Raw genomic sequence first — 15349 nt, 5'->3', positions numbered from 1 at the left:
AGATCGATTGAGCCCGGGGAAGACGCTCTGATTCCTGTGACTCGCTTGTTAGAGGAGTTCAAGGCAGCCAGGTGGCAGGAGGATGTCTGGGGTTGCAGATTTCGGAGTGATTTGCTCGTTCTGCTCTGATTATTAATTTTTTCTCAGTCCTTCCATTCAGAGTTTTTAGCCTTTTCTGTGCCATGGACCCCGCTTCAGAATAATGCTGTGAATGCATAGAATACAACACACAGAATTACAAAAGAAACCGATTATATTGAACACAATGATCGAATGTTAAGGGCACCACATCTGTGCCATGGTAATATGCGTTCTTCTTTGCTGGTATGAGGGGCAGGGGCAGGGGGTCGAATGCTGACCTTAAGCACCTGCCGTGGTGAGCACAGCGATGCTCTGTGCTGTGGCATGAGCAAACCTGTGCCATGGCATGAGCACACCTGTGACATGGTGTGGGCACAGTGATGCTCAGTGATGCTCTGTGCTGTGGTGTGAGCACACCTGTGCCGTGGCATGAGCACACCTGTGACTTGTGCTGGCGGCAGGCACCCAGGCACTGTGGCTTGTTGCCCACATTCATGCCTGAGGGAGACACGAACCTCTGGTTCCAAGTTAGCAAAGACAAAAATTTATTTTTTCCATTTGGGGTCTGCGGGCTTACTTCAAATGGAACTTATCAATTATTTGGAAGCTGGACGTGACCTTGTGAGCACTCCGTGCAGTCTTTCCTAAACCTGCCTGTGCATTGGAGTAGCTGTGGAACTTTTTTAAAAATGCGGATGTTTCGTCCCCCATCCTTCCCCGGACCTGTGGAATCAGCGTCTCCAGGGGAAGGTCCAGGGATGCCTCCAGAGGCTCTGGGTGCCGCCGGTCACCCTGGGGGTGCTGAGGCCTGGAGGGCAGGTGGCCTGTGTGCAGTCTCCTTATGGAAAGGGGGCTCCTCCTGGCTCCGGGCGCAGTGCTCCCCCTGGAGTGCGGTGGCATCTCCGCTGTGAGTTGTTTGGACGGGTTTGAGTGGCGTGAGTTTCCCAGGTAAAATGGGATGTGGATCCCCCTCTCACCCTGGCAAGTGCTGTGCTCCCAGCCCCTCTTGTTCTGGAACCTTTTGGGGAGCCTGTGGGAAATACCCCAGCACAGACCGTCAGGCCCCCCGGCTGAGGTGTGAGACCCTGGAGCCCCTCCCTGCTGTCCCCAGCTGGCCTCTGGGGGCCCAGGTGAAGCTGTGGATGAGGCCGAGACGTCTGCCTCGAGGAGCTTCAGGGAGTGAAAGTGGCTGCCTGGGACCCTGGGCGCCTGGTGTTTACCCAGAAATTGTGCTAATCCCACTAATTCCCGTGATTTACGCAGCCTCTCGGCTCTGTCTACCGCCTTTCCCTCCTGGAAGGGGAGGGAAGGGGGGACAGTGGTAGATCTGCACAAGACAGGCCTGTGGCTCCGTGGGCACTGCAGGGGCTCCCCCGGCTGGGTCAGCTCCCCACAGGCATTCATGGAACCCAGGTGCTTCCGTGTACACACCTGTTCCCGGACCACAGACAGCAGTCTGATTAGTGAGCATCTAAACAAATACCCTCCCTCCCCACCCTCTGTGCACCCTGGTCCTGTGGTGGCCATGCCCTGAGACTTCCGGGTGGCATTTTGGCCAGAGGATCTGGCTGTAGTTCTGGCCCTTCTCCCTCCGTGGAAAGTGGCCTTGGGCAGCTCCCTTCCCCTCCGTAAGGATCGGGACGACGACACCCACGCTGAGTGTGTAACAGGGCGGAGATGTTGGCTCGAGGGAGCTGCAGCTGCTGTTCCCTGAGGAAACCACAGCTTTTTCCTCCCTCCTCTCCAGTCTCCTCGTGTCCCTCAACAGAGTTGTCGCAGTTCCTTCTGGAGCCTCTTTCTTTCCTTAGCATCCCTGGCACTAAGGTCCAAGTGTTCTGAGTTGTTGGCCTCAGTTTCCCCATCTGCATTTGGAAAGGGTCCGATGGACGCCTCCCAGGAGCCTGTCCCCCCTGCCCGGGGCTGGGTCTGGGGTTTGGTCACATGTGCTGACCTTGTGGGCGCCTTGAGTCTTCTGCTGGTTTCTGGTCCATGGAGCCCTGGGCGCTCCAGACGCAGGCCTGGGTCCCTGTGCCCACCTTATCTCATCTGCAGGGGGTCTGAGCACCTGCTCGGCTGGGCCTCGGCTAGGGATCTGTGGGTGCAAGGCTTGGCCTACCCTGGAGGAGGTCATGGTCCAGCAGGAGGCCAGGTGGGTGCTTGGCAGACTATGACCAGGCTGTGTGAGCGGTGCCGTGGTGGTGAGAGTGTGCAAACCCAGCGGAGGGACACCTCCTTCATTTGGGGGTGTGTGGAGCCTGGCCAGCTCCCAGCCTAGCTCAGTGTGAGGCTTGGAGCTGACTGTCAGTAAGGAATTACGGAATGAAGAGTGAGTGAGTGAACGTGCAGCTGCCCTGCCCCAGTCAGCCCCAGAAGACAGGTGCCGCCGCACAGCCAGGGTGTTGGCAAGCAGCCCCGGACAGAGCCTCAGCTTTTGGCTAGCCCCTGGCTGCTGGTCCCCGTCCACCAATCTCACCCCCTTGGATACGGCACTAGGGCAGGGGGGCTATGCCAAATCCTGCTTCTGGGGCCCCCCCGGGCTCCTGACACAGTGCTCCCCATATCTGAAGGGCTCAATAGTTAGTTACCTTAATGTCTGCCAGGGAATTCAGGGGCAAATCCCATAGCACTGTGGGGTCCTCAGATGAAGGACAGCTCACTGTGGTGCTCAAGAGTATGGTTTTGGGGCCAGATAGCCTGAGTTCAAGGCCTGGCACAGCCACTACTAGGGTGTGTGTCTTTGGGCAAGTTACTCAACCTCTCTGAGAGTTGGTTTCTTCCTATGTAAAATGTTGTGAGGATTAGATGAGATCACTCTTGTCAAGCGCTTGGCACCTGGTAAATGCTTATTAAATGTTTGTTGTTCCAGCTGTTATTCTGATTTTTGTCCTTACTTCCAAATTCAGGGTGTGTGTTTCAGAGTTGGGCCTAAATTCCTTCACCTGAGCTTCTCAGGAGGAAAACCCAGGCTGGTTACAAAGTCACTCTCATTTCAAAGAGCTGTGATTTCCTGCCTCAAAGGTCCACTTTCTCTGTCAAGCATCTCTGAGCAGTTGCTCTGTGCCAGCCTGAGAGGGAAACAGCTCCTGACCTGGAGGTGATGAATACAATACAGGGATGTTAGGTTGCTGCAGGGGCCGGAAGCACAAGTGACTATGATGGGGAGGAGTTGGGGGACTTCCCGGAGGAAGTGACGTCTGAGTGGCGTCTTGAAGGAAGAGTAGGAGTCCATGATGCACAGAAAGGGTGAAAGGTTTCTGGTGGGTGGCACAGCTTGAGCAGAGGCCTGGCAGCGTGCAAGGGGAGGGCCAGTCACGCCTGGCTGGGTGTGAAGGGGAGGCGAGGAGTAGGGGCTGCTAGTAGACACAGGAAGACTTTACCTGAAGGCCAGGGGGACTCAGCAAGGCCTTGGTCAGGGGAGGGAGGTGGTGAGGTTTGGTTTTGGGGAAGGTGCCTGGCTGTCGGGTAGAGGACGACTTGGAGGGGGACCAGAGGTGGTGTGGAAGGTAGCCAGGACCCAGAAGGGGAGAAGCCAGCTGGGAGAGGCACCACTGGTGAGGTCCTTTCAGGGGAAAGTTATGGCGATCGCACCCGATCAGATGTCGGGGGGAGAATGGGGAGAGGATGGTGACCCAAAGGTGCAGCTCGCGAGAGCTGAGGAAGAGCAGGCATGGGCCAGGGTGTGTTGTTGGTGGGCCTTTCCGATAGCCAGAATCTTAAAGAACAGATTATACAAATAGGCTTAAAGGATCAGGCAGTGATCCCTAAATCTCGAGGCCAAAGGAAACCCCATAACTCACCAGAATCCTTGGAGATTTCTCTCTCCCCCACCTGCCTCGGGTTTTCTGGACAGGGAGTTTCGAAAGATTGTGGGAACCGGACAGGCTGGTGTGCGCAGAGAAAACCAGGAGGTTCAAAACTCGGGCTGTTCGTTCGGCAGGCCAGCAGGACCATAGACCGGCTTTCACAGGTCACGTTCGTCATTCTCGTATACTCCCATTTTCTAGTTAGAAAGACACGAGACTGCTGTGCGGATCTAAAAAAATGAAAACTCGGGGCCTGTGGATGTAGATTTAGCCTGGAGTCCCCTGGGGATGGAGCTGGCCACTGCCTTTGGTTTCTGCTGTGCGGCGATCCAGAGCTCTCTAGTGGAACATTCCCTGCCTCCTTTCTGAAACAGCAACCCCAGACCTCCTTGACTCTCTCCAGTCGTCCGCCCATTTTTGCTTCTTTTATAGAAAAGCTTCCTGTGCAAATTGTCTGTGCCTGTGCTTCCACTCTCTTCCGCTCTCTTCCTGACCCCCGTCTGGGCCTGGTCCCCACTGAGACTGCCCGGCTGTCAGGCCTCCTGGTCTCAGTCTCGCAGTAGCTTGTGACGGAGCTGACTGTTCTTCCTCTTTAAGGCGCTTCTTTCTTGGCTTGGCTTCCAGGATCCCACGCTCTCCTGGTGTTTTTTTTTTTTTCCTTCTCCTTCCCCCGCTGAACATTTCTGCTCGCTCTCCTTGACTGATTTCTCCTCTTTTTCCTGACCTGTGTCTCAGTTCTGGAACTTTTCTTCTCCTTCACCCTTTCCCTTGGAGATCTTGTCCAGTGGCCACCATCTGTCTTCCCAGCTCTAGCCCCCACCTCTCCCTGAGCTCTGACTTGCATTTCCAACAGTTCTGCGTGTCTTGATGGGCATCCCAACATGGCCCCAACTGAGCTCCTGATTTCTGCCCCCAGGCCTGCTTCTCATCCTCTATGCTCCATCTCAGCAAATGGCACTAGCCTTCATTCATCCAGGTGCTCAGCCAAAAATATGAGCCATCTTTGACAACCCGTCCTTCTTTTAAAAAAAATTGGCTTTCAAATTTCTGTTCTGTAATATTTGACACAAATATTCCATTAGCAGTAAATGCTAATGAAGCAGATGAAGCAAATTAGTAAAACGCTTGCTCATGTCCCACCACCCAGCTGGAGACAGCGTTACCTGTGCCTGCATCCCCCGGGTCTCCTCCCTGAACCACGACGACTCCTCTTCCCATCACACCCCGCATCCCGGCCCTGGCACGGTGTGTCGGCTCTGCCCTCCGAGCATGTCCACGTTCCACCACCGCCCCCTTAACCCTAACCACCATCAGATCTCCCTGGGTCCTTGCAGCTGTGCCCCTTCCTCCCACGTCTGCCCACCACACAACAGCAGAGTGACCCCTTTACACTGTGAGTCACGTCATGTCCCCCCTCTGCCCAAAGCCCCCACAGCCTGCAGCCACCTCCTTGCTGCTCCTCAAACAAGCCAGCCTCCTCCCACCATCTGTGCCTCCGCCTCTGTCCCCTGGCTGCCCTGGCTCCCTGGAGCTCCACGTGGCATCCCATCCCTACCCTAGGAGGCAAGGCAGCTGCCCCTCTGCCCTCCGCCCTGCTGTGCCCTGCCGCTCTGCTCTCTTTTCCCTCCACCTCTCACTAACTGAAACTAAATGTGCACCTATTTCCCACTTATTTATTATCTGTCTCCCAGGGAGACGGTAAACTTCATGGATTGTATCTTAGCACTAGGCACATGCCTGATGCACAGTAGAGCTTAAAATCTTAATCTTAGAACTATGCTCACTGAGTGTGTGCAAGTGAATAAATGATGAAAAATCTGTTGCATGAATGAGTGAATGAACATATTCCTGAATAACTGAAGGACGGGTCCTGGTGAGTAGGGAAGGAACAGGAGAACGAGGGCCCTTCTTTCAGGACCTCTGAGTAGTTGCTACAGTATTTTCTTTTATTTTCCTGGATTCTGAGTTGGAGATTCCTGTCATTCTGACTTCATTTCTCCATGTTGTTCTTGCTACTTACCGCTCACAGTGGTAGGGACTTGTTGCTTTGATGTTAAAAATCTGGGGTAAAAGACAACGAGAACGCTTGGCTGTTGTCCGTGAGGTTGTTCAGAAGACCAGATGAATCTCAGAACTAATAATTCTCAAAATTAATTAAACCTTCCTTTCCAATTATGAGAGAATTAAGTTGGTTGCTTTCAAAGTGAGCGGCGGCCGGAATCTGGGTCGCGCTCCGGCTGGGTCTGGGGGCAGTGTTGGTGAGCGTCTTTGTCTTCTCCTTTAGGGCTGCCACCCAGGACCATGAGCCGCTAAGATGGAGACGTCTGCCTCAGCCACTGCCTCGGAGAAGAAAGAAGCCAAAAGCGCGATCCTGGAGGCCGCCGCTTTCCCGGACCCGGGCAGGAAGGCCTCTGCTCTGGCGGTGGCCACGGCGGCGGCGGCAGCAGCGGTCGCTGCCCAAGGAGGTACTCACTGTTGTGCACACTGGACGGGCAGCGGGGGTGTTTTTCATGAGCCTGTTAGGATTTAATGAGACTGGAGGCCGATGTCATCGGGAGGCGTGCTGGGTTTATGGAGGGTGGAGAGGACGGTGCCCCTGCTACTGGGGATCCCAGGCACCGTCATGGACGCCTGCAGGTTTCTCCAAGGTCTGGCCACCCCAAATCTGGGGGGCTGGGCCGTCGTCTCAGACTCTGGCAGGTGGGGGTGGGGGGCTGAGAACGGGGAGAGGGAGGGGAAGGGGGGGCCAGGGCTGCTGGGCAGCCCTGGGGTGCGTTCAGTTGGCACATTCGAGATGGGCCAGAGATGCTGCTTCTTGCCTTTGGCCCGCCAAGGACTATTTTGGAAAGTAATTGTCTCCTGATCCCTTTTGGCTGTAATTAGAGGGTCAGGTATGGAATTTAGTATCCTTAGGTGAATTTCTGGCCAACTTAATTATAACAGAAGGACTGCACGAGCCGCAGCCTCTCATTTCACTGCCCCGAAGAGAAATACTCTGGTTTCCACTGGTCCGTGCCAGCATCCCGTTGGGAAAGTTTGGCGGGACGGCGAGACCTCCCCTGTGCCTGCGCAGTCCATCTGGAGGCCACAGAACTATTTCTGTCTCTGAGGAATGGAGACGCTTAGATTTCTTGTCTTTCCCTTTTTATTCAAGTGCATTTAGTCATGCCCTGTTGCTCTCGCCACTCAAGCACAGCCCAGAGAGCAGTGGGGAGGTTCGCCCTCGCCGGGTGGCTGTGCGAGTGCGGGCAGCACCTCTCACCCTCTGGTGCGTATACACATCTCAGGGGGCTTGTTGGAGTGACGATCTGCTTCAGCAAGTCGGGGCGGCGCTGAGTTTCTGCATTTCTAACCCGCGCTCAAGTGATGGGGCCAAGCCCAGGGAAGTGAAGACACTCGGAGAGTGTAGGTGTCCCTGTTTCTGATAGTGAGCATGAGGACCTCCAGCTCGTTGCTACTGTATTTATTTTCATTTCCCCCTGATTCCCAGCTGGAGGTCATTATCAGGATGTGTGGCCCAAGTCAGGAGAGGGAGATCCAAGGAACCTTCGTGCTCCCACAGGGAGGCGGGCCATTGGCCTCCTGACCTGGTGATGCCCCTCTATCCCTGTCCCCCTTGGAGACGGGCTCTCCAGGCCCTTCCTCTGTGAGGAGGAGTGGCGTGGGGTGGGGGTGGAGGAAGAACTCTTACCTGGCGTGGGAGGAGCCAAGTCCAGGGTGGACTCCCCATGCAGGGTGGTGTCAGGGAGCCAGGAGATCAGGGGAGGGAGGAGTCCAGGGGAGGGCAGGCCCGGGTGGGAGACTGGTGGTAGCTCAGAGGCCCGGCTGCCTGGTCCCAGGGCCGGCCATCCTGGGCCTGGCTGTGTCCAAATATGCATGGTCTGTTCCTTCCCCTGGGGCAGGGCCCACCCTGGCCTGTGGTGATGCCTCAGGCTGTCCCTCTGCTTGATGCACAGACGCTTGGGCCTCTGAGGCCCCACAGAGCTCCTTGATGTATTTCTGGCCTGGCCTTGGGCCCTCAACTGTCCCCCGCCTCAGCCTGGGTCAGCCTCTGAGCCATGAGTGGGTCATGGGCTGCCACACGGCACGATTTGCTGCGTGTCACGGTAGCAGAGAACAGACTCAGGCAGTAATTAGACAGTAATTAGGACGTAACTGGGGGGAAGCCCCTCTCATGTCAGACCTGGTTGTACAATAACAACAGATGCTTGAGGGGTTCTGGATCTGGGGGGATGGGCAGCAGACCTATAACTTGGAGTACAGCGGCTCCACGGAGGCACCCACCCATCTCCACCCCACCCCTACCCCAGGATGCCTTCCCTGCCCACCCCCACAGGCCCTCTGTCCCCTCACTGCCCGACCCCAGGGGAGTTTGGCTGATGAGGTTCCAGCAGAGGGTAGGTTTGCCTGTCAGCCCAGTTGCCCCAGGGCAGGTGGCCTGCCATCATCCGAGCAGGCTGGAGTCAGGTACTGCTGGGGCTGGAGAGCCTCCTCAAGCTCCTGCTCCCTTGTACCCCTCTGAGAGGCCTACTGGGGAAGGGCCCTCCTGAGTCAGAGAAGAGCAGCTATTCCTGCATGGGGCAAAGCAGAGGGCATCTTGGAGCGGGTCCCCCGGTGCTGGTGGGCTGTGCATTCTGAGGATGGCATGAGGGAGGCCTTGTGCAAGCCCAGAGGGCACTGGCCTGGGTCCTAGTTCCCCCAGGCCACCCCCAGGTCTTGGTGTGGCAAAGCATTCCCTTCCCTGGGCCCCATGTTCCTAATCTGTGTCCTGAGGGCATTTGACAGATGGCACCCAAAGTCTTTATGGTCTTGTGACATCAGATCTTCCTTACATCTTATTGACAGTGGCAGAGGTGCTCTTAGCAAGAATCCTCACTGACTTAGCAAACTCAAGTCCTAGAAGGCTCCAAAGAGCCTCTGATTTGGGCCTTCCTGCACGCAGGGGCGTAGGCTTGCCGACAGGTGAGGTGAATGCACGGAAGGAGGTGAATGCACGGAAGGAGGTGCAGCAGAAGGTGGTTTGCACAGGTCCCGAACACTGAGGCCCCCGGGGTGGGGATGCTCTTGCATTCAGCTCTGGGTCTCGGTGCTTAGTGCTGGGCCGGGCCTGAGATGGCGCCTGAGTGTCTCCTGTGGACCTGAGCGGTGTGAGGAGAAAGCGTGGGATCACGAGGAGCTGGGCCGAGGAGGGGCGGTGTGGCGGAGCCAGCAGCATTAGCCTAGCCCTGAGGAGGTTGGGAGCTTAGCCTGCGGGCGTAGGGCTGGGTGTGGACAGGCGGTGAGGACGGGCAGTGGGGCCTGCCCAAAGGCCTGGGAGGAGGGCAGTGCTGCCCAGTGCCTCCTGGGCTAGAGCAAGGGTGCAGGGAGCTGAGCACCACTTGTTGAGGGGACCCTGTCCCTGAGTTGTTTCTGGAAAAGACGGAGTAACCATCCCGGTCTGGGAGGGCTTGTCTGAGGCCTGTTTGCTGCGGCAGGGGCGTGACTGAGCTGATCCCCCTGTTGCTGTGCAGGTGACCACTCAGATGCCTGGCTCCTCTGACGCCTGTTTATCTTTTCAAAGCCGGTGGTATTGTCCCCGTGGTCTGCACCATGTGATCCGCAGCTCTCCCAGACGGGATAGCTTACACAAGCTTAGTGTTTCCTGCCTTCTTAAACATCAGTCAAGGGGTGGGGTGAGTCCCATCTGAGGATGTCAGGGGCACTGTGGTGCGTAATGGGCAGTCATGAGAGAAGGGCCAGATCCTACAAACTGGCAGGGCTGTGATCACCCGTGTCTGCGGGGTGTCCACATGTGGGGGCACCTGTACTCCAGGCCAGCTTCTGACCCCTTATCCAATTCTCCCCCACTGCCACCAGTGTCAGGTGCTTCAGTTCCACCACTGGAATTGTATGACTTTGGTTGGAAGAGTGCGCATACCTTTAGGCAGAAAGACTTCATTTTCACATTGTTTATAGCTGTGAAAAATAGGAAACAGTGTAACTGTTCAACAATAGGAGATTGATTAATCAAACTGGAACATCTATTGAATGGAACATTATGTAGCCATTAAAAATGTTTATCAAGACTTTATAATAATGGGGAGGGATGTGTTTATGTTCTAGTAGTTATTAATAGAGAAAAAGCAGGATACAAATTATATCTCACAGGCACCACTTTATGATACATAGAGGTGCTGTTAGCAGTGGTCATCCCAATATTGGGACTCAAGGTGATGGACATGGCATACAGGAAACTCATCCCTGTGGTTCTTAAGGACCTTCAGCCTTCTAGAACCCTCTATTAGAATGTAAGTACCTTAAGAGGCGGGGTGTGCTGGAACCAGGCCGTGCCAACTTGTGAGAGCTGAGTGCTTCCTCTGCCATGAACTTAGGTTGGTTACTTGCAATTGGCCATGTCAAGAGTATTTATACCACGAAACTGGCCCCTCCCCCACCCCACTGCCAGAGCCTGCTGTTAAACATCTACTAGCACCCGACTGATGGTATCTTAAGCCTCACTCAGACTCCTTGACAGCCACCTGATCTCCCATTAGGAACCAGAAAGAGAGTGAGTCCAGAGCGAGGAGATGGGTTATAAGGGAGGCGGGCGTCCCCACTTGTAAAGCTTGGAAAACCCAGATGGGAGCGTCTGGGTGTTAGAGAGGAGCGGCAGGCACGTCTAATTCATGAGTGGTCGGAGCCTCTCCATTGTGTAGATGAGACTGAGATGAGGTGGAGATGGGACTTGCCCAAGGCCACCAGCTGCTTCAACAGAGAGCCAAGTCTGGGGCTCGGGGCTCCCACCTCCCATATGGTGAGAGTCTCTTTCAGGTATTTGCTTTTAGATTGTGAGTTTAGGCTGTTCGTGGGTGATTGGGGCCCTAAAGCCGAGCCCACTGATCCTATGGTAAGCGTCCAGTCTCTGCACCAGCCTCCGACAGGTCTCCTCATCCGTCCCCGTGCCTCAGCCCCTCGTCTGTCCAATGGGCCAACAGCGCCTGCTCCCTTCCAGACAGCCGGTTCTTTGAGGTCTGGGGCTGTGCCTTATTTGCAGAGGGATCTGAAAAGTCGGCTGGCTTGACTGGCCTCTGTTGCTTGACCTTCCTTAGGCGTCATGAGGCTCAACCTGCTGGGGGCTGGGTGTTTCACTCAGAGTCGCCACCTCCCTGAGCCAAAACGTACGACAGGAACACCTTGCTGAGCAGAGCAGGGCCGGACCACAGGAGAAAGCAGCCCTGTGGTCAGGTTGGGGGGCTAGTTGAATCACCTGGCGGGCGCAGCGCCAAGAGCGGCCGGCAGAGCTGCGGACGGCGGGTTCTTTCCCGGCCTCTTTAGCGATTGTGCTAACACTTTGGAGGCCATAGAGCTTTAAAAACACATTTTGGCCCAGAGCTGTTTTCCCTTTGATTTTTAAAATGGCGTAATTTTAAAGGCAATTTGATTCAGATGTTTCTCATTGCTTTACACTGCCACTGCCCAAATGCTGTTGTATTTTCCTCCTCGATACTAACTTTTCTTTCCAAATATATTTCTGAACCTCTCTTTGTGCTTCCCCTGAGCACCAGGGACCCAGCTACTCCAAGCCTCCGGGCTGGGACGATCAGAGAGGTTGGAGCCGTGACACTCGGAGCTGGGTCTACGTCCCATGAGCTTTGCTTGCTGCTGAAGTCGAGCAGGCAGACGCCTTTAGAAATCCTGTGACGCGCCTGCAGGGGCCAGCACCTAGCGCCCACACCGAGCGCCCGCTCTGTGCTGGGCCAGGGTCCTCCCAGGGTGGGGCCCCAGCAGCACCGGCATTCCTGGGAGTTGGGCCCTCCCCTGGACAGACCTCCTGAGGCAGAGTTTCTGGGAGTGGCGCCCAGCAAGCAGGGGCTGATTCTGATGACTCTTCCTTGCTGGTCCCTCCGTGTTCCGGCTGCATGAGGTAGGGCGAGTCTTTCCGTCTGTAGAGTGGGAATCGTCCGCGGAGCTGCTATGCAGAAATGACAGCAGGAACGTAATGTGCTCACAGCCGCCCGGCTCGGGCACTTCGTGGGGAGTAGCTGCTCCTGCCGCCTCTCCTCTCACAGATGGTGCGGAGGAGGAGGAGGAAGCAGCCCAGACTCCAGAGTCAGACCACCTGGGTAAGGCCTGGCTTGGCTGCCCTTGGGCAGGTCTTTGCGTCAGTTTCCTCATCTGTAAGATGGATGTAATGGAACCTACTTCACAGTGTTGTGAGAGTTACTCGAGTTAGTGCACTAAAGTGTTGGGCACAAAGGTGGCCCTCTGTGAGGTCCGACTTACGTGTTCGCCTTGTTAACCATTGCCAGTTTTCCTTTTCTAGGTCTGCCGGCTCTGCCTGACTCCAAAAGTCTCCTCTTTGCTAGTAACCCTTGTTAGCCGACCCATTGAGGCTGGATGGTTGATGGGAAGCCCAGATTTCTCTCGCGAGTGGTGGAGGGAGCCCTGAGCTGGAAATCAGACCAGGGTTTCTGTCCTGGATAGGTGACCTTAGCGGGTCTCTGGCGTCTTTAACTCAGCCTCCTCCCCTGCACACTGGAGGGTGGGACCAGACCAGAGATTGCTGAAGCTGGCCGAGCCTTAGAGTTTCATGACACCCCCCTGATAAATGCAGACTCCCAGGCTGCCCAGACCCGCTGAAATGGACTCTCCCACGCTGGGCCTGGGCGCATGTGTGTTAACAGGCTTCCCCGGGTCGTTGGATGTAGTTGGTCCCAGGCATGGACTAGATCCTGGAGGTGGGGAACTAACGGTGGTTAGTCCTGGCAGGGTTAACGTTGACCAGGGTTGAGCACTGCGTGATCTCAGCACAGTGCTCCCTGCTGCAGGAGGCCACTGTGCCACCTGAACTCGCAGTGGCCACCCCTTCGTCTTGTTCACGGGCCCTGCTGGCTTCTTTGAAAGGTTCTTCGAGGCCATTTTTGCTCAGAGGTGAGCTGTTCACATCTGTCTTGGAATGGCTGCGCAAACGCCAGAATATGGAAATGGCTCAGGCGGTAAGCGTTCTGGCCGAGATGCCCAGAACCGGGACATCCCCATCACAGGGACCTTACCATGCCCCGTCATTGATGAATACCTCCGTGTCCTTGGTCTCTTAGCACTCTGTGTCTGTGCCCCCCACCCCCCAGGATGCCCGTGTGGGCAGGGTGTTGTCTGTTCCCCACTGCACCCTCCAGCAAGGCAGGCACCTGATAGATGGTTGTGCAGTGAGAGGAGGGAGTCTGATGCTCTCATGCTCGGCGTGTGCCCCGTGGGCTGGTGCGGCCAGCTGCCTCTGTGGCCCTGAGGTCCCCTGGGATGAGAGTCGATTGAGGCTGGGTGCTCCTGGCCCTGGCTCCCCTCTCGAGGCCCCCTGGATGGCAGAGACCTTGCTGCGTGGGCCAGCCTCCCTCGCTTGCCTGAGCCACTCAGCCGGGGCCGCATACTTTTGCCTCCGGCCCGAGGACGCACTCAGGTGTGACTAAGTGGGCAATTATTCTTTTTTAAGTGATTTCCGGGATTGCTGTGGATGCTGCTTCTGAGCTTGTTTTAATGGCCCAGCCACGTGGGACACCAGGTCCCGTCAGACTTTTTCAAGAGAGTGAGCTCGGTTCTCCCTGACAGCTTTGCACACCCAGGGTGCTGGTGTAGTACGACCGCCCAGGAGTTTTTTGGGTGGGTTCTGAATGACTCTTGATGACACTGTGGCGTGGTCTCTGGTGCCGGGGATGTACTGGAGAGTCAAGGTGCCTGGGGCGGAGGGCGAGGGGTGGAGACTCCCTCCTGCTCACAGTGGAGTACAGTGGGAAGGACCGGGCATGAGGCCAGTAGGGCCGGAGCTCTTCCCAACTCTCCACTTCTTAGCTGTGTGTTCTGCGGCAAGTCAGAACTTCTCTGAAGTCTATGAAATGGAGATAGGAATGGACAGGTGAAATGAGAGAGCGTTGTCGAGTGGCTAGCAGGTGCCTGCGAGAGCAGAGACCAAGTAAATGATAGCAACATGAGTCTGAGTGAGCTTTCCTCTCGCGTATCACGGTCTCATGCTCAATGCTGAGACCTCGGGCTCTCAATACCACTCAAAATGGCTGCCATCCAAAATCAGAGCCCTACTTGCCACCAACACAGCAGCTGTCCCCCCGCTCTGCCCCCCCCATCACCCCACCATGGTGTTCTAGGCCCAGCCCGGGATCTGTGCACTGGGAGCTTTCCTCCAGCCCTGCCTGGCTGCTCCCCCTTGGTGGTGGAGGCTGGCACATGTTTGCACTCCGGACCCACATTGCCGTGATTTTGGCTGGTGCCCTTGAGCGGGCAAGCTCTGCCCACACAGAAGGAGAGGCTGGAGGGCTGTGCGGTGGCTCCTCCTCCTCCTGTTCGCTCCCCGGGGCCATGGCCACACCTGCAGACATGGCCTCGTTTCTCATGGTTTCTCGTGGATGTTCAACTATTGCAGAGCTGGGGAAAGCTTTGAAGTCATTTCTAACCATAGAACTGGAATAAGCTTTAAAGATCATCTAGTTCAAATCTGTTCATTTTACAGATGTGGAAACTGAGGTTCAGAGACAATGAAGCACAAACGCTCACCGAGTGATACCACTGGATCTGGAAACCAATTCCTAGGAATTGCCCATGGGATGGTACACAGCTGTCCCCAGCCCTACCCTCTCCTGGCCCAAACCCCAGCTTCCCACAGTGACGGTGTTTATGTTAGAAACATTTTTCTGATGTTTGGTCCTGTCAAAACTAATTTTAGCATTTCTAAAGCGTGGTAAAAATACAGCCTCATTACTTTGATGTCAGTGCATAGTTTACTATTAGTATATTCTGGGGTTTATCATTTTAGTCATGTTTAACACGGCTGCACCAGGCATGCACTATTAAATCTGGCTTATTTTACATTCCTGTCCGGCATTATTTATTTGTAACAATTTCCTCTCTATCAAAAGACACAGCTAATGCTGTGTTTTAATGTGTTATTTACACACAAAATAACCTATTTACAACTCAGTACGCGCCGGAGGGAGAATGGATGGGCCCCAGCTTCCTGCGTTCTGTTACATCGGAGTTTAACAATCTGCTTTGCTAATAGAACCATTTATCATGCGTGTGGGGGGGATAATTTATTTTATGTTTGTGGCCAGGTCTCACCGCCTCTGATCTCAGGAACATTTTGAAGATAATGAAGTCAGGCCTGGTGTTTGGGGTGGATGTGAACACCTGGAGGAGGAGGGGGACCGCTGGCCTTCCCGAGGTGGCCTGGTTACCTCTGGGTTTCCTGAGCTCCTGTGTGCATCCCACAGATGGTTCTAGAACATCACTCAGAGACGCAGAGATGGCAGAGACCCTGCCTCTGCCCTCTAGGAGCTCCCAGTTGGAGGTGTTGGGGGACCAAGAACAGAGCACTAGGGGGACATGTGGGAGACAAGACACATCCTGCCCAGGGAGCTTCATGAGGCGGCAGCGTCTGAGCTGGGCCTTTAGGGATGTGCAGGGTCTCACCAGGCGGAAAG

At 55.5% G+C, this 15349-nt stretch overlaps 1 protein-coding gene across 4 annotated transcripts in view; it reads left to right on the top strand.

Annotated features, from left to right (window-relative positions):
- The window catches only part of GLI2 (GLI family zinc finger 2), a 254045-nt gene that overhangs the window by 61373 nt on the left and 177323 nt on the right, over positions 1 to 15349 (top strand). For 3 of the 4 annotated variants that reach the window (XM_058548792.1, XM_058548793.1, XM_058548794.1), the window contains exon 2: positions 6169 to 6349. The exons of the other annotated variant lie outside the window; for it this stretch is intronic. In XM_058548792.1, coding sequence (XP_058404775.1) covers positions 6199 to 6349 — 151 coding nt within the window. In that variant the 5' untranslated portion in view covers positions 6169 to 6198. The remainder of the gene's footprint in view (positions 1 to 6168; positions 6350 to 15349) is intronic. 4 annotated transcript variants of the gene reach the window in all.

This window comes from Diceros bicornis, chromosome 10, assembly GCF_020826845.1.
Source record: "Diceros bicornis minor isolate mBicDic1 chromosome 10, mDicBic1.mat.cur, whole genome shotgun sequence".
Classification (NCBI taxonomy): Eukaryota; Metazoa; Chordata; class Mammalia; order Perissodactyla; family Rhinocerotidae; genus Diceros; species Diceros bicornis.
Note: the sequence above shows the minus strand (reverse complement) of the source record. Positions and strands in the feature narration are given on the sequence as shown.